The following is an 18,965-nucleotide window of genomic DNA, read 5'->3' as shown; positions in this document are numbered from 1 at the left end:
TCGATTAAACCTTGATTTCGCACTGAGAGAAAACTTGATGTTGTGCTCATCACACCTTCCTCTTGGAATTTTCCAACCGCTTCCACAACAACGCTCAACAAGATTGTCTGGCGCCATCACCGAAGCACCATCAATAAGCTACAACCCTTGAAGTAGTTATGGTTGCGTAATTTTGCAGTTACTTCAGAGTCCCGAAAGTAAAGTACTTGCAATTATCTAGAAATTACTTTAGTATGTATTCAAACACTAGTCTCTGCTGTCGGTAGGTCCTTTTTATCATTGGGGTTTTGGTGATTTTGACCCTTCCAAACTGCAGTTTATAAATCATATATTCTATCAAAATTCCTTTTAGCTCCCGACCTTTTGTCAGCTCTTTTTTTTAATCCAAAAACTTGACATTTATGTGTAAAAAATCCTGAAAAATATACCTTTATATATAAGTGTCCCGTATGTACGATCAAATTGCATCGAAATATCTTTTCATGTGTAGTATGCAAAAAAGACAAATGTTGGAGGCATAATAGAGTTATTTTTTTACTTTTGAAAACCATGGCTTTGTGATTATTATTTGGCTGAAAATACAACGTATCATCTAGCAAAACTCTATAGATATATAGAGAGCATGTGCATGTATCCACATGATTGTTTTAAATAAGATTGAAATATTATTTTGTTTTCTTAATATAGAGCTCACCGGAGCTCGGAGGACAAACGATGCACTCTTCTATTCCTTCTTCTAATTGCAAGGCAACACTTCCGCGAGTTGCTCAAAATTAAGAGAAAAAAAACACCTAGTCGTTGCGGCAGTTTTCGCAGTTCAATTTGACAACTGCGACGAGCCTACGAAGCATCTGTACTATACTGCCTTGTGGATCATTACTGCCACCTCTTGGTTGCAACTTGGAACTATATATCTCGACATCCGTACAAATGTCCAATTAGCGGGGAGAGACGGATCTGAATGTGACAAAGTGAGAGGATACAAGCTAGGAAGATAATAAGACCGACACACACGTGACGTACTCCAAGCCTGCAATCTAGTAGTCCAGATCAGTTACGTTTTTGTTATGTACTCCGTACTAACATGCAACTAGCTTAGCTAGCAGCCGTACATGCCTGATATGAGAAACTTCCGCTATCAGGCTCTGCCGACCTTACCTTTACATTACATGTGTAAGATTTAACATCGACTGGCGGTGGCGCATATATGTTCGAATGTTATCCCGACATCGAACGTGGACAACTAGAACAACGGCTGCAGCCACGCAACTTCTACAGATAGGGTATACGTAAGTTCTACAGATAGCCACGCAGTCGGCAAAAATCAAGAAACTCTAACGACGTTGACAGGAGTTGGACTTGCACCACGCAAGTGAGTCCAGCGACACCCCCAACTATCCATACAATTTTCATTCTATCTTCTCTAAGAGTACGGGCTTTGCCAAATCAATTGTTGAACTAGTTCAGAAAATCAGTTTAGGGAGAAACTAGAATTCACATATACAGTTTACTCGATGTTGTGCTACAGTACATTTTTTTGTGCGCGGGGTATTGGAGATGTTGTTGCTATATATTGAGATGAATAGGAGTGTATTCTTTTCCTTCTCCTCGAAGCAAAGTAGCAATCGGTAGGGACCTCCAAGGCTCAAACTTAGATACTCTGAGAGTTGAGATGGTGTGTGTCGACAGAATTTGAGCCGGAAGTGAATTCGAGCGTATGCAAGAGAAAGTATGTATGTGCTCGATCTCCGTCCATGTAAAACGCACGCGCAAGCAACAAAAGCAGAGCCATATCGGCCGCGGCCGACCGGCAGTTTGAACTTACAACCGGGAAGAATCCGGTGACCATGAGCTATTTCCGTGTAGATGATGACAAATAACAGCCCCATCCTGACTGCAACGTACACCCATTTAGCATAGCTAGATCAATCTAAAAAATGGCGAGGCGAGAGTGAGACCTCTTAGATATTATTAGTATTTAATGCTCCCTCCCCCATAAATAGTTAAATACTACAACTTATATTGGTTGATTTGTAATAATGTCTTACATTGAGAACTAGCACAGTGGCAACGCTAGCGAGTGCGTAGCCAGCCCACTCAGATTCAAATCCCCATCTCGCGGTAATTTCGCTGGGAGGGACGGACTTTAAACCGGGTTATCATCCTAGCATCCATCTGCGGGGTGAGTCTCATCCTACATAACAACGTATTACGAAGGAAGAGATCATTCCCCCGTTGGTCAACGTTTTTAATAATGTCTTACATCAACTTAAAGATGGATCTAAGATTAGGTTTTGGGACGACAAATGGCTAGGAAATGCCACTCTTTCGAAACAATATCCAGCTCTCTACAATATTGTTTGACACAAAGGTGAAACCCTAGCTAAGGTTATGGACTCTTCTCCACCAAACATGTCGTTCATAACAGATCTTGACAGGATTAGGCTTCACAATTGGAATGCACTTCTTCAGCGCTTAACATTCATTCAATTATCACCCGGGCCAGATGAGTTTCGCTGGAATCTTAATGAGAATGATAAATTCTCTGTGGATTCTATGTATGGAGCTTTGATCCAATATTCACAGCCGGTTATTAATAAAAAGAAAATTTGGAAGCTGAAGATACCACTGAAAACAAAGATTTTTGCATGGTATCTTCATCGAGGGGTTATCCTTACCAAGGGCAACATCGCTAAGCGCAATTGCCAAGGAAGTAAGAAGTGTGTCTTTTGTCATCATGATGAGACTATAGAACATTTATTTTTCCAGTGTGAGTTTGCGAGATCTATATGACCAATCATCCAAATAGGTTATACCTTATATCCACCACAGAGCATTGCTAATATATTCGGCAATTGGCTTAATGGGGTGGATCAATGGTTCAAAATACTTAATAGGGTGGCAACGCTTGCCATTATTTGGTCGCTTTGGCTATGTAGAAATAATGTTATTTTTAATGATAAAAAGTCTTTTCTTATGCAGGTCATCTGCCGGTGTAGTACTTTGCTCCGTTCAAGATCGTCTCTTCAGCTTATGGAGAACCGCGACCTATTTATGGAGGTCTCTACACGGTTGGAGGACGCGGCGAGGTATATTATTATCCAACATAGGTGGCAACATAATCTCAGGATTGGTCCACCATCGCTGTAGGAGTTGATGCAGTATCTTGTTGATACATGTAACGTTAGTTGTGTTTTTCGCTTTTTGGAACTTGCTTCGTTTGGACGGTTGTGCGCATCCTCGTTATGCAGAGGCCGGGTGTAATGCTTAAAAAAATGGAGTAATAAAGCGTCCTTTATCGGAAAAATATAAGATGGGGGGGGGGGGGGGAGTGGATCTCAAGAATACGGAATACAAGATGAGCTCGATGCGTGAAATGGCCAATTAATGATCTTCAGATTACCTATTGGATGCATTGTTCTATATAACCATCCAAAAATAGATGCTAGGCTAAATTTATATACAAAAAAGTATGCACGTATATTTCTAAATTATAACTCCTCCCTAGGCGGTCTATACTCTATAGACCAGGCAAACAAGACCAACTCCATTGGCCGGCCTCCAAGAAGGAGAGCCCCAAATACTATAATAAAAATTCTTATCATAGTGTTATTATTCACTACACCTACATACTATTGAATATCCTCGTGAAACAAGCTATTGAATATCCTATAAAAGACTATTGAATATCTATAAATTAATCGAAGCACTAATTTAAAGTAATTCCACACCACAAACCAATGATGTGTATCACATATGAACAATCCAATCCAATCCGCGGCAGCCCCTTTAGGTACTCCCTCCATGACATTTATCTCGCATTATGGGTCTAGTGAAAGTCAATTTTTGTAAAGTTTGATCAAATATTTAGGAAAACATATTAAAATCTACAATATATAATCTATTGTATTAGAATCATGATAATATATATTTTCAAATTATATTCGTTTGATATTATAAATGTTGATATTTTTTCATTCTCAGTCAAACTTTACAAATTTTGAGTGAAACTAAGCCTAGAACGTGAGGTAATTGTGAATGGATGAACTTGTCTCTCACCGGCGGCTGCTAGTTTCTCTCCGATGGAGCCTCAGTAGGTTGCATTGAAATATATGTGATAACTTCAAGCATTTTTATTGAAAAATCTGGCAACAGAATTTGTTTGAAATTGCATTTTTATTTTTTATTTGACCACGGGAAATCTTCATAAATCACGCCAGCAGTTTTATTTGTACTCTCTAAGTTACTGTAAAGTTTGTAAAGTTACGTACCTAATCCTACGTAAAAACCAACACGAAAATATTGTTAGCTAGATGGTATTTTAAGGACCTAAACCAAGATATCTGAAAATATTAAAAGTTACTATAACATATGCACACACATTATTCAATATATAAGTGCAGGGAGTGGTGTTTTGGAACATGGGAGCATATGCTCCCTCTATTTTGAATTTCATCTTACACATATTTTAAATTTCAAAAAAATTAAAACGAAAAATTCTCACGTACATCTTCACGTGCTACGCGCTCACAAAGTTGTTTCATAAAAATGAACTTGTCATGTGACGTGTGTAAAAGAGAGAAAACTCAGTCCTAAAAATAATGCTTTTTACAAGATAAATTTTCTCTTTTTTACATAGACCACAAAAAATATTGATTTTTCGTGAAACTTGACGAATGCACATTTAGTTGTTTTCATTTGAAGATCTTATAAAGGCACCAGTTTCTCGAAAAGGAGAAAAACCAATCTACGATTTATTACAAGATACAAGTTGAATTTAGCACAACACGTAAAAATGGAATTTTCCATGATCCACACAACAATCTATAACAAAAAAAAAAGTTACATATGATGGTTATTAAGGCTATTTAAGCAAAAGAAAATATGATGGTTAAGATCGACAACTATAAAATTTTAATTCAAATTATTATTTTAGCTTGAACAATCAAAAATATTATGGGTCAACCCCGATCCACTTAACTGTCATTTCAACTTAACTTTAATTAGTTTACTCATAGGTGTTAGTGAAAATATGCAACACATATTAACTTTATGTTAAAACATTAACACCGGTGTGTGTTAATAGGGTTAACTCCCGAACTAACGGATACTTTAAAAACCGAGTTGAAGATCACATCAAAAAAAAGATGAAAATGTATTCATACTTGTCGAGTTTGGACTAGAAAAGATAAGTGAGTCTTCTGCTATGAAAGCACATTAATTTATGTTACTTCGCCTGTGCCGGACTAATGCGCATGCATGGCATATCACATAATGCTAGCTGTAGAAAAAGTTATGTCTGACTTCAATTACAATTGTAAGATGGATGCTGGAAAATAATTGGTTTCGTAGAATCATGTTAAAAAAACAAAACTTGGTTGATCGACATTTGAAGGATGAAAACTGGATAAATTTTTCTAGAACATGTGTGTAGGCATGCATATTTCATGTATTGTTCACCGGTTCAAATATATAAACAATAATCATTAGATCTATTAAGTGTAAATAGTACATATTATCAATATCCCATTATTTTCTTGTATCACTTTATAATATAGCAACTGCCAAAATTATAATTGGGAGGTTAATTTGTCCATCTGCAATAAGCACATATCTTATGAATGAATTTACATTATAATGCACAGTGTGACGTTAGAAGCTTCAGAAATCCCCCGACCATGCATGTATTTACATCCATCAGATATACCAGAGACCCGTCTATTTAAGCATCCATCCATTTGCTGTAATATTCTTAGCACTTGCTCCCTAAAAAAACAAAAAAAAAAACTTAACACTTGTACTGAATTAGAACCACGTAAGTTTTATGGATAGCCACGTAACGACTTAATTAGTTGCCTTAAAAATTAAGAAATGGTGGGAGAGCCGACTAGATCGACTTCCAGTCCTGTTGGTGCCGCGCGCAGCGCGTTCAGACGCGCCACCCAACGACCGACCAGAGCCACGCACGCATGCACGGTACATACGTTACCTGCTTGACACTTCAGTGAGTTGAGATGCATAAGTCGGGTACGCATCTCCATGTATATATTCTCTCCTTCCTTCTCGCTCCAACACAAGCTACTCTACTTCACTATGGAAGTATTCGAACTCACGAACATTGATTAATTGATACGGATATTGTACAACAAAATCTTCAGATCCGTGCCAACTGCAAAACGTATCACCAAATTTCCCATGAAAAAATAGTGCTGCAATTTTATAATTGTTTGCAACTTACCAACAGTCAAAGTTCCAAGGATTGGATAGAGTATATATTATGACGTGCATGTGTGATCTCAGAAGCTCCAAAAGTCCTCCTACCATATCCTTACATCATGTGTAGTGCATCCGGCGGATGCAAGAGTGACCCGTATGTCTATGTAAGCATCCAGCCATTTGCTGAAACTAATTTCTTTCTTTTTTGCGAATCATTTGCTGTCGCAGTTAACTTGACACACATACTTGGACAATAACCGCAACTTACGTCCCATATCACCGCTAGCGGAGCCATGTACGTTGCGTAAGTTGTATGGATAGCCACGTAAGTAATAACGACTTAATAATTGCCTGAAAAAAAATAAGAAACTCCACGCGAGTGGGAGTCGACAGGATCTCGACTTCCAGCTATAGCATGACAGGCCGGTTAGGCGTCCGGTCGCGCCAGCCCAAGCAACCAGCGTTGCGCACGTACGCAACGGCACCTTCGTGACTCAGTCGACATGCATAAGTCGGGCACGCATCTCTCAGTCCTGAGCAGTATAAAGCAGGGCGCGGTCCTCCTATTCTCGATCGTATATACTTCCTTCGTGTTCTTCATTCAATTCGCGCCAACAAAGCTGAGCACACTTGTTTGCTAAATAAGCTCAACGTATACGTACGTACGTGCAAGATGCAGCCGAGGATTATTCTCTTCACTCCGGCCATGGCTGCGGCGGCGATGGTCGTTGCATGCTGTCTCGCGGCGTGCCCGAGCTTGGCGAGCGCCGGCGGCGGCTTCTACGAGAACTTCGAGGTGGTGTGGGGCGACGACCCTCACCCTGAGCGGCGCGTCAATGTCATCGACGACGGGCGGGTGGTGTCGCTCACCCTCAACAACGTGTCCGGGTCCGGGTTCCAGTCCAGGGACGCCTTCCTCTTCGGCGAGTTCACCATGGCCATGAAGCTCGTGCCCGGCGACTCCGCCGGCACCGTCACCACCTTCTACGTAAGCCCACATCAACGAACCATCTACCACTCCTGTACCATTTGCTTCTTCCGTTGAACATGTCGATGATCATGCGTGCGTGCGTGCATGCATGCGAAATCAAACTTCCTTTGATTTTTTCAAATTTTCTTACAGGAAGCTTCTTTTGATTTTTACACACACGCGCGAACTCACACTTTCTTTGAATTTAACACACATCACATTTGAATTTTACACGCGTACATGCATGCCAAACCGTGCACCTCCTCTGAATTTTAAACAAGCAAAGCACGCTATTTGTCTTAGTTTGACGTGTTCTGGCTGGCCATATATATACGTATTTTGACTGACTTGCATGCCTACATATGCAGCTGACGTCCAAGGACCCGACGGCGGCGGGGGACGGGCACGACGAGATCGACTTCGAGTTCCTGGGCAACGTCAGCGGCGAGCCGTACTTGCTGCAGACCAACGTGTTCGCGCAGGGCGTGGGCAACAGGGAGCAGCGCTCATACCTCTGGTTCGACCCCACGCAGGACTTCCACAACTACACCATCCTCTGGAACCCTCTCAACATCATGTAAGTACTGCTACGTGTTGATCGATCAACATGACCAGCATGCAAGCATCTGAATCATTCGCATACCTAACACGTTCATATACTGCATACACTATCCCATTCTTTTTTATATAAACTATACTATTCCATTCTAACGTCGTGTTGTCTGCGCCAAGCTATGGAAAGAAGGATGCAGAATGGCCGATAAGTACACCAAGACCATTACACCAAGGGACAACAATTTTTTCTCAAAAAAAAGGGGACAGCAATTCGTATCGGTCTAATATTCTACGCGCGGTCCCTCCGGTCCATTTTAAATTTAACCTCACGGCCCGTAAAATCGTATACATGCATGAGTGGGCTTCACGAATCAGGCCTGCCTTTTTTCCCCTCTGAGAACTGCTATGGGCCCATGTTTTTCTTCACATTTTTTTTTGACAAACCGAGACAGCTGCTTTTCGTTTTTTTTTTGTGAGGGAGGGTTTACAAAAGAAAAGTACAGGGATAGGGACTATGAAGAACAGTTCATACTTTTGTCCAAAAAAAATTATACTCCCCATGATCAAATTTGAATGACGTTGAACTAAACCATGACACCTATTTTGGATTAAAGAGAGTAAAAATATGTTCAGAACCTCTCGCCGTCGGTTTGGAGCCTAAAAGTGTAGTACCAAGACTTGACCAGTAACTTGCTTTACTTCACTGGATCTGGGAGAGAGGAGATACTCTACTAGTTTTCTCGAGACTCTACAGCCAAATCATTCTAAAGCTGCTCTGATAGAGGTCTTAATTAGCCGCGTCCGGCATATTTCGAAGCACGAGAACATGACCCAACTAGTAGTAGCAGTGTTCTTTTAAACCTAGACAGTGCCAGGGAAAACGTAAGGACGCACATGACAAACCCTACATAGGTAACATGAATGTCAACTTAGCATCTAAACTAATTCTTCAAGGAAGCAAATAGCAAAAAAAAAAAGTCAAATACGTACTGTACTGTAGATTCTCCCTAAAATTGTTTTCCAACATCTGAATCAAATCTCGCCAAATTTGATAACCAGCCTCCAGCTGGCCCAATCCATGCATCAAAACTTGCTGCAATGGCTGCAGTGATCGATCGAATTAATGCATCAGATGCTCTGCTAATCTCAAGACACTCTGTTTCTAACACTCCCGATGCTCTGTTTCCCATCCATGCATCGCATCTCACTGCACTGCACTGCACTGATCGAAATAATGCAACACTCTGTTTCTAACACTTCTTTCTTCCGTTGCTCTATTTTCAGCTTCTCGGTGGACGGCACGCCGGTGCGAGTCTTCAGCAACCACGAGTCGCTGGGCCTGCCGTACCTGAGCCGGCAGGCGATGAAGGTGCACGCGACCATCTGGGACGGCAGCGCCTGGGCCACGCGCGGCGGCCGGGACAAGACCGACTGGTCGCACGCGCCCTTCGTCGCCTCCTACCGGACCTACGGCACCGCCAGCGCCTGCGTCTCCTCCTCGCCGGCGAGCGACAACGGTGGCGCGCCTACCTTCTGCTGCCCGACCAACGCTGTGTCGGGACACGACGGCGGGTGGATGACACGGCGGCTGGGGCCGGACGGCGAGCGCGCGATGGCGTCGGCACGGGACAAGTACATGGTCATGGACTACTGCGAGGACCCCTGGAACATGGGCCGCCCCGCCGAGTGCGACATCGACCAGCTCGGCTCCGGCGGCCGTGCTAGCACATAAGACGTGTACCAGACAGGCGTAGGGTGTTTGTGTTCGTGCCCAGTCTTGCCACTGAGACGTGACGTATACCGTATATAGATAGATGTACGGCCGGGGAATTTCGAAGGAGTTTCTGTAGCGAATCATCGATAAGAATGGTTCAGGAAACCTGTCCCCGTTGTAACTTTCCACCCAGTGATTCGCGTACAGAAGCTAATTAAGATGGTGCCAATCTTGTTTTTTCAAAAAGAGTGAATTTCACTTTTTACCTTGTAAGGTTAGTTTTGTGTCATTTTTTACCCAATTTAACAGAAATTCCTCAAAACTACCTCATTTAGCATAATTTCTTCCATTTTTTACCCTTTTCTATATTAGTGGCTTGAGCCATCTCTGAAAATTTAAAATTAGCAATCATTAGTGGCTGCAGTTTACACACGTAATTTGCATTGTACACAAAAATCAGATTCACACATTTATGTCTATTGCAACTAAAAAAATCATGCCGTAGTCAAGTACAACTTCAACACACATCTAATCATCCTAGAAACAAATGATTGAAAGCTTTCACTCAAAGAAAAATGTTCAGGCACCTTATATATGGTCTGCATGTTTATGATCTAAACTGTGTACTACAGGTATACCCATCGATGAAACAGTTGAGAGTTAACTGAACTACTTTTGCTTTCTGAAGTTTGCCTTAGCGTTGCCAATTCAGATCTAGTCTCGATCTAAGAAATTAAAAATGGAACCTAATGGCAATACACTCTGTAATAATAATTCACGAAAGGTTCAATCTTGTAAGCATTGATCACTACCATTAGATTCACTCTAAACTCACTCTCGTTGGGGCAAAATAACCGGAGCAAAGAGCCCTACATTGGGAGAGTATATATAGCTAAATCATAGTGGTAACACCTGGGACAAAACAGGCTATCGGTGAACCATCTATTTCTCCAGTGATCGCCCCTTATCACCGGCCACGCGGTGAACTAGCACCCTAGTCGCAGGGCCGGCCCACAGGCCGGGCAAACAGTGCGTCCGCACTGGGCCCCAGCGAGCCAGGGGCCCCAACCCAGGTACCAGGTAGTTGTTCTAAGTAAAATTCCCATGTACAGCCCACGCTGATCAGCACGCCCAGGAGCACACCAATCGATCCATCGCTTCACTTCTGTCTCTCACTTCTGTCTCTCCTGAAGGAAAAAAATCAATCGGTCTGTGCTCTTCCATCTCGACTGACGACTCATCTCCTCCTCCCCCAAATTACCAGAACAGCCCCGTCGCTGATGGATGCAGTTCCATCGTTCCATAAACTTCTCTTCCCTTCAATTCTTGACGGGTTCTATTAGTTTCCAATCAAATAGCTCGGATTAGAGAGGTAAAGTTGTGCTGGCCGCCTCGCCCCTTCCTCCCCTCTTATCTTCTTCAGCTCATGCAGTCAAGATCTGCATAGAAAGGAGCTATTCAGTTTTTTTTAGAGCTGGTAGTTCTTCCAGGGACTCTGCAATTGACCATAGTAATTGTTGAACAACAACCAACTAGGGATTAGGTAGAGGATAGCTAAATTTAGAAAATCAAAGTGAACTTTTCACCTTTAATATTTTTGGTCACAACTGCACATGACGGTCTACTATTTGTTTGCTGCTAAGCGCATGTCTAATACTAGTTTCTTGTGGTTTTTACCTTATTGCTGCTCTCTGGTTCTTTGTGAAATAGGAAATGTAGTGAGCCTGTGACTATAGCTCACCTCGTTCTAGGTTGATATTGCATCTTTTTAACTTGCACAATATTATATAATTAGTACAAAGCTTGGTGTTATATGCTGATACATTTCAAGCCTACCCAAGCAATCTTTCGTGAAACCATTAAATATGGTTCCTTACTACCTCCCTTGACCCAGACAAATAATTAGTATGTGTTGTTGTGCTGTTATTTTTAGAGTCAAAAGATAATAGATCTATGCTATGTACTCAATATTACTTTGTTAATAAAATATGATATTTTTTAGCTTGAAATATAGTCTTTCAATAATTTCTGTGTGAATGAGGGCCCATTGCTTTCATTTTGCACCTGGGCCTCGCATAAGTATGGACCGGCCCTGCCTAGTCGTCTGCCTCTGTACGTTTTTCTCTCTCGCGCGATGCTAGAGGGTGATCGGATTGGTACTGTGATGTGGGTTGGTTTGCCTAAACAGGCACGTCCGGTACGATCAGGTCTGGCTCGACCCAACTAAGGTGTGACGCCCTGAATAAATCGGCTCGGCTCGGCTCGGCTCAAGAAGTTGACTAGGACACGCCACACCACACCATACTTTGAGTGGGGCCCACCGGCGAGGATGGGGCAAAATATATAAAAGGGTAAAAATTGAAGAAAGTATGCTAAATGGGGTAGTTTTTAGGAATTTCCGTTAAATTGGGTAAAAGTGGCACAAAATTGATCTTAGGAAGTAAAAAGTCGAATTCACTCTTTCAAAAAAGATGGTGCCAATTAATGATAAGTATCATTTTCGAATTTCGATACAGACTCGGCGAATCTTCGCCAAAAAAATCCATCTGCGTGTGCGTGTGTGTCTGGTTCATACACTCATACCCCAATCTTGATACAGCTAAACTCGTCCGATCGAGAAGGAAATGGGGATCGAGGCCGGCGGATCCAGATCAACCAAGCCCGCACGCACTACCTGTTTCTTCAGATTTACAAAAAATAATCAATGAACTATGGATCGAACTCAACAATCAATCGAGGTAGATCGACGAGCTAGCTCAACCCCATCGATCGACCAGCATAACCAGCTGAACATAACGCGTGCTGTATATATCTTCAGGGTTTGCGGGGTAGCTTGCACTCCTTGGGCATGGTGGTGGCGTTGAACCTGACGGTGTCGGCGCAGTAGTCGTAGATGACGCATCCGTTGTCGCGCACCCACTGCAGGTCGATCAGGTCCTGCTGGCTGAGGTTGAAGAGGGTGGAGTCGGCGGGCTCGTCGCCGCACCAGGCCACGCCGGGCGAGGGGCGGCACCAGGTGACATTGTAGTTCTTGTAGTAGGAGACGAAGGGCGACTGCGACCAGTCCGTCTTGATCCGCCCTCCCTGCGTCGCCCAGTCCTCGGCGCTCCACAGGCTCCCATACACACGCTGCTGCCGCCACGACGGGAACGGCACCCCCTGGTCCTCGTTGTTGTCGAACGACCGGATCGTCTTCCCGTCCACCTGGATGCTGCACCCCAGAGCCATACATACATACACACAGTTATTCACGGCATCTCAATATCAAACTGTACGTGAAAGGAATGTGGCGGCCGGGTGCATGGTAGCCTGCTTACATGATGCGCCTGGGGTTCCAGATGATGGTGTATGTGTGGAAGTCTGCGGCGGCGTCGAACCAGAGCCTGAACTGCATCTCCCGGCCGCCCTTGCCGCCGGCGAATATGTTGGTGTGGAGCGTGTAAGGCTCGCCGGTGGAGTTGCCGAGGAACTCGAAGTCGATCTCGTCGTGGTTGTCCCAATCCTCCTCGGAGATGGTCTGCATCGTCAGTTCCAGATCGATGCATGTCAGAGGTCAACTCCAATCCATACACTAGCTAGCTAGTGGTACATGGATAAGTTAGTAGTGTAGTAGATCTTACGTAGATGGTGCAGACTGTGCCGGCGGAGTCGCCCTCGACGAGTTTGATGTCGACGTCGATGCGTGCGAAGAGGTACATTTGGTTGGACTTGAAGGTGGAGCCCTGGGATTTGTCGAGGGACATTGCCTGCACCTCGGTGTCGCCGTCCATGAAGCAGTAGGTCCGATCCGCGCCCCATAGGAGCTCGATCTCGCTGCAGATGCCGGCCGCCGCCACCTCCACCGCAAGGAAGAACGCCAAGGCTACGCCTAGGAAGCCGCAGCAGCGGTGCTTCGGTCTACAAGGCGATGACGCCATTGCAAGCCAAGGGATCGATCTGCCAGCTGCAACTCTGAATAGATAGTGAAGTGGAGTGGAGGTTCTGCGGAGCGACCTGGGAAAGGGAGGAACGGAATGCCCACCCTTGCCCGCGAGGTTGCTAGGTCGCTACGCGAGCTCTCGCGCGTATATAGGCTGGTCGTCTCTCCCGGCACGCGACGTGCACATGCTTGCAGCAGATGGAGAAGAACTGAACTTCAGATTTTGCTTCTTGTGTGAGAGCATGGGGAACCGTAGGTTAGCTGGCAGCTGGCGATAGATCTCGGTAAACTCATATCTTATGATGCTAGCTGCTGAAATGACCTCGATCGTGCACTGTCTACGGCTCGACTCAGATTCGCTACTTGTCAAAAAATAAAGTGGAATCGCCATGTAAGACATGAGCTGTTTTGACTTTCAGAGCTAACACTCGCGGCCAGCAGATTGGACGGCTGGCTTGGGAAGATCTAAGCAATGCTGGTCGCACGCGACGCCAAGTTAACTTCGATTGGGCATGCAGCATATTGCTGCAACTGGGAACGTACGTTGCGCTTCCTGAAAGACTTCTGAAAGCGCGTTTAGAAGCTGTCCAAACTTGCTTATTTACAGAAGCACTAGCTAGTACTAGTGTACTACTGGTGAAGCTAAGAGCATGTCTAACAGGCCCCTTATAACCCGCCCACCCCGTAAAATTTCGGCGAGATACGGGGCAGGCGCGGTTTGGACCGTCTAGCAGGTCCCGTATTCGGGCCGCCCCGTTTCGGCGGAATACGGGGCCCAGGAAATCGGCCCCTCCGCCCCCTACTTATACCGGGCGTAGGTGCGAGTGAGGGGTTAACCCCTCACTCGCAACCCTAGCTCCGCCGTGCGCCGCTGCCTCCTCCTCCTGCTCCGACGAGCAATTCGTCCCAACCCTGCGCCGCATTCCACCCAATCTCAAGCATGGACTCCCGCCGCCGTAGTACCGCCTCGTCGGCGAGTGGATCGAAGCGATCCCGCTCGCCGGACAACGTGGAGGATGCCTGGCGGCTTTTTTGCAAAAGACCCGCCGCCGGCAGCCGCCGCGCGGCCTGCAAGTACGACGGCGGGGAGTTCGTCCCGGCGAAGCTCCGCGACTTCACGCGGGGCGGCCGCTGGTACCACGAGGACCCGCCGCTCAAGCCGATGAGCGGCCCGAAGTTCTCGGCGTGGCTCGCCGAGTGGGAGCGCCAACGCCGGGTGAGCGAGGCGTGGAGGGCGACCATCGGGAGCACCAGCGGCGGAGGTGCCCCGCTCGCCGGCGAGGAGGAGGAGGAAGACGAGGACAAGGACCCCGCCTTCTTGAAGGCGATTCAAGACTCCCTCAAGGACGCCGCCGAGAAGAACAAGGCGGAGGAGGAAGAAAGGGCTGCGGCCATCGCCGTCGTGAAGGAGGCGGAGGCGCGGGCGGCGCAGGCGCAAGCGGAGGCGGAGGCCGATGGCTTCATCATCGACCTCTCCGACTAGAAGTCGCGATCCGATCGCGCATTTTATATGTATGTAGGTACGTCGATTTCTATGTATGATCGACGAACTATGAATGAAAGTTTCCCGGGGTTTTAACTTTACAAATATACGGGGTCAAATACGGGTTCTGCTAGACGGAGCGGTGCCTGATCGACCATCTTTTTTATACGGGGCGAAATTCGAGCGTTATACGGGACAGAAAAGTAAGGAGCATGTTAGACATGCTCTAACTGCGGTACACGGTTTCTGAAGATCGATCCATGCTCCTCGATCAGACACGCGTAGTAAGCAAATCACCGACAGAATCCGAAGCCACATGCTAGTATATGTATTTACCGTCTTGAGTGGTGGGGGAGACTTTCTTGATTTCTACATAGACTTCTCTATACCGACCCGCGAGGCTCGGGATGCGCATGTTCAAAATGGAGCACCCGGCCTGGAGCTAGCAAGAGTACTCCCTAGATTCTAAAATAAGTGTTTTAATTTTTTCCCACATTCGGGTATATCTAAAACTAAAATGTAATACATGTATTTAGATAAAACTGAGGCACTAATTTTAGAACGAATGTAGTAGTAACGGTGGTATGTGGTTCCCCACTATGCAATGGTTAGGTTAACTGTACCTAAATTATACCCAATGGGCCAAATTTGTTCAGCCCTAGACATATGGTCCTTTAGGGTCGAACCCAGTTAGCGCTAAAGTCCTTGTTGAGTGTCATGATAGGATAAAGCCCAAACTCTTGTCACATAGCATACGCCTCACCAAAGTACTCCGAGGACATGGCCATCTTTGCGGTGTCAATGGAATGCTGAGGGACCACACCCTTCTTAAAGATAACATAGATCTCATAGAAGATTTCCTCTTGTGTCTTGTTATGGAAGCGCAAATCCGTGACTCTGGAGTTTCGAGGAATGAGATATGGATTGTCCCGTCACAGATCCTTGTACTCAAGATATGGCATGTTCTTGAGGGAGACACGAGTTGGCTTCTTGCCACGGCTTGCGGAGGTCTTGACATTTCTCGTTGAGCAAATTTTTGTCGAGCCGTGAGCTTGGATGGACGCACAATATCTTCCTCATCCTCAACTTGATCCTTGCCCCTCCTCTTGGAACCACCTGAGATAGTATGAAGGAGATAGATGTAGGTAGATAAGTGCACACAATCAATGGAGGCCAAAAACAAAATCTGGACAGAAAACTTGTTTCAGAACTGGAAAAATCACACAGCTGGAAGTTTCGGGGAGAAGCGTCGGTAGTACCGGTACTACCGGCCGCACCATGGCAGCACGGTTTCTCCTCAGATCCGAAGTAATGGCAAAATTTTCCACCCCAAAAACGAGTTTCTAGACTAGATCGAGTAGGGGAACATCATAGATGTGATTTCTACCGAAGCTAAACCAAGCATTGTGCCCTATGTTCATCTAGTAGGTCAACCCATACCTAGAGAGGGAGAGAGCACAAACCGGGAGGAGCCATGGCAGAGGAGGTGGAGGGAAAGAGCTCCCAAGGAGCAGATCCGACAGGGGTCGCCGGAGGGAGGGGATCCGGCCGGTGCAGCCACCAGCGACAAGGGTGGGAGAGAGCCACGGGCAAATGTGAGATTGGGAACGATTGGGGAGACAAAACTGTCTCCCTATTCCCGACCCCCTTCAAGTGAGATTCGGTCCGGGCGGTAGTACCGGCCGTAAGCGGTGGTACTTCCGGTCCCAGAAAAAACAGCGCACCGACAGGACGAGCCAAAGGTATGTAGACGGGAGCACCGGTCAGTGTGACCGGAACTTCTGGTGCCCAAAAAAATATGGCCAGGTTTGTTTCAAGATTGGAAACATGTGCACAAAGATAATATATCATTAGAACTCATATGCTAAAGCTTGGGTTAAGAAAACTACGCGAGGATGAATGGTACATTATCACTCATATTTGCAAACATAGCAAATAAAGACCAAACATGAGTGATTTCCCATAAGATCATAAAGAGGTCAAAAAAGTCCATTAAGATCCAAATAGAACCAAATCTTCTCAAAGAAGAGGGTGGTGGCATATGCCACCATGTATGAGTGTTATGGTATGGCACCGCGAAGAGATATCTTGGGTCCAAAACCAATACTCGTCATTGAATCTCACATGTCAACATATGATATAAAGAGAATGATTTCTTACTATTGGCATTATGGGGGAGGGATAGCTCAGTAATTTAAACCGCACTCCCCCTATCTCCATGCCCACATATAAACCAAATAAAGTTTTGAGAACAAGGTGTGTTTGCAAGATGGTCAAGCTATACTCTTCGACTCAATGATATTTAGCTCATTCCTCAAATAGCAACACCTTGCTTTGTCAAGAGGCTTCTTGAATATATCGGCAAGTTGATCTTTGGTAGGAACATAACAAAGCTCAATATCACTACGGGCAACATGATCCCTTATGAAATGATTCCCTCAATATGCTTCGTTCTTCAATGTTGCACCTGATTATAGCCAATCTTGATGGCACTTTAATTGTCACATAAAAGAGGCACTTTGTCACAAGTGACACTATATTCTTTTAAAGTTTGCCTCATCCATAACAATTGAGTGCATCCACTTGCGGTGGCAACATATTCGGCTTCGGCGGTGGTGAGAGATATACAATTTTGCTTCTTAGAAGACCAACACACCAAGGACCTACCAAGAAATTGGTATGCCCCGGAGGTTGATTTCCTATCATCCTTATCCCCCTCCCAATCCGCATCCGTGTATCCATTAAGAGAGAAACTTGAGCCCTTAGGATACCAAAGAACATATCTTGGGGTATCAACCAAATTTAGAAAGATTATTTTGAGAGCAATCATGTGGCTCTCTTTAGGAGAAGCTTGATACCTTGCACACACACCAACACTCAACACTATATCCGACCTACATGAACAAAGGTAAAGCAAGGATCCAATCATGGAGCGATATACCTTTTGATCCACCTCTTTACCATTGGGATCTAGTGCAAGATGATATTTGGTAACCATAGGAGTGGCTACACCCATCATATCCTTCATCTTGAACCTTTTGAGCATGTCTTGGAGATATTTTGTTTGATTGATGAAAGTCCCTTCTCTCAGTTTCTTGATCTCAAAACCAATAAATAACCTTATCTCTCCCATCATAGACATATCAAACCTATCGGTCATAAGCTTTGAAAATTCATCATTGAAAGCTTTGTTAGTAGAGCCAAAGATAGTATCATCAACATATAATTTACAAACGAAAAGCTCCCCGTTGACCCTCTTTGTAAAACGAGTGGGATCAATTAGCCCAACATCAAACCCATGGTCTAACAACAATTCTTTAAGGTGCTCGTACCAAGCTCTAGGAGCTTGTTTGAGACCATAAAGTGCTTTATCAAGCTTATAGACATGGTTAGGAAAGTTGGGATCCTCAAACCCCTGGGGTTTCTTAACATAAACCTCTTCATGCAAAGGACCATTAAGAAAAGCACGTTTCACATCCATTTGTTGCAACTTAAAATTATGATGTGATGCATATGCAAGAAGAATACGGATGGACTCAAGGCGAGCCACGTGAGCATAAGTTTCACCAAAGTAAATTCCTTCAATTTGAGAGAACCTTGAGCTACCAATCTTGCCTTGTTCCTCACAATAATTCCATTCTCATCTTGCTTGTTCTTGAAAATCCATTTAGTGCCTATAACATTGCGGCACTCCTTTGGCTTCTCTACTAAAGACCACACTTTGTTGTGCTCGAAGTTGTTGAGTTCATCGTGCATAACATCCAACCAATCCGGGTCTTCAAGAGCTTCAAATACTTCCTTTGGTTCCACCAAGGAGATATAAGTATGATGATTGCTAAAGTTAGCCAATTGCCTTATTGTGGACACTTTTGCTCTTACATCACCAAGAACCTTATCATGAGTGTGTTCAAGAATTTTCAACGTTCTATCTCTTCTAGCAATACGATGGGCCTCAATCTCTTCCTTCGACCTTCTAGTCCTTGGAGGGATCACTTGATCAACTTGATCGTTTGGGTCCCTGTCTTGACCATCAAATTGAGCTTCCTCAATTTCTTGAGATTGCTCAACATCATGAGCTTGATCTTGGACATCATTTGGCGAGTAACAA

At 44.7% G+C, this 18,965-nt stretch overlaps 2 protein-coding genes across 2 annotated transcripts; one reads left to right on the top strand and one right to left on the bottom strand.

The window, feature by feature from the left end:
* Positions 1 to 6,922: 6,922 nt before the first annotated feature.
* On the top strand, positions 6,923 to 9,701 carry LOC127336324 (xyloglucan endotransglucosylase protein 7). The gene is made up of 3 exons (XM_051363127.2): positions 6,923 to 7,204; positions 7,555 to 7,763; positions 9,026 to 9,701. Exons 1-3 carry the CDS (start codon positions 6,923 to 6,925, stop codon positions 9,471 to 9,473), a joined length of 939 nt encoding a protein of 312 aa, XP_051219087.1. The 3' UTR covers positions 9,474 to 9,701.
* A 2,399-nt stretch (positions 9,702 to 12,100) lies between these two features.
* On the bottom strand, positions 12,101 to 13,547 carry LOC127336325 (xyloglucan endotransglucosylase protein 7). Its single transcript, XM_051363128.2, has 3 exons — positions 13,076 to 13,547; positions 12,773 to 12,972; positions 12,101 to 12,666 (listed from the first exon to the last, which is right to left on the bottom strand). Exons 1-3 carry the CDS (start codon positions 13,370 to 13,372, stop codon positions 12,270 to 12,272), a joined length of 894 nt encoding a protein of 297 aa, XP_051219088.1. The 5' UTR covers positions 13,373 to 13,547; the 3' UTR covers positions 12,101 to 12,269.
* Between the last annotated feature and the right edge of the window lie 5,418 nt (positions 13,548 to 18,965).

Source organism: Lolium perenne, chromosome 2, assembly GCF_019359855.2.
Source record: "Lolium perenne isolate Kyuss_39 chromosome 2, Kyuss_2.0, whole genome shotgun sequence".
In the NCBI taxonomy this organism is placed as follows: domain Eukaryota; kingdom Viridiplantae; phylum Streptophyta; class Magnoliopsida; order Poales; family Poaceae; genus Lolium; species Lolium perenne.
This window is presented reverse-complemented; position numbering and strand designations above follow the sequence as displayed.

Bases quoted from the DNA above. Each gene is read 5' to 3' on its own strand.
- LOC127336324 (XM_051363127.2), top strand. From the start codon at position 6,923: ATGGCTGCGGCGGCGATGGTCGTTGCATGCTGTCTCGCGGCGTGCCCG. The intron at 7,205-7,554 runs GTAAGCCCACAT...CTACATATGCAG, and splicing joins GCACCGTCACCACCTTCTAC to CTGACGTCCAAGGACCCGAC. The intron at 7,764-9,025 runs GTAAGTACTGCT...CTCTATTTTCAG, and splicing joins TGGAACCCTCTCAACATCAT to CTTCTCGGTGGACGGCACGC.
- LOC127336325 (XM_051363128.2), bottom strand. From the start codon at position 13,372: ATGGCGTCATCGCCTTGTAGACCGAAGCACCGCTGCTGCGGCTTCCTA. The intron at 12,973-13,075 runs GTAAGATCTACT...CTGACGATGCAG, and splicing joins GCACAGTCTGCACCATCTAC to ACCATCTCCGAGGAGGATTG. The intron at 12,667-12,772 runs GTAAGCAGGCTA...TCTGGGGTGCAG, and splicing joins TGGAACCCCAGGCGCATCAT to CATCCAGGTGGACGGGAAGA.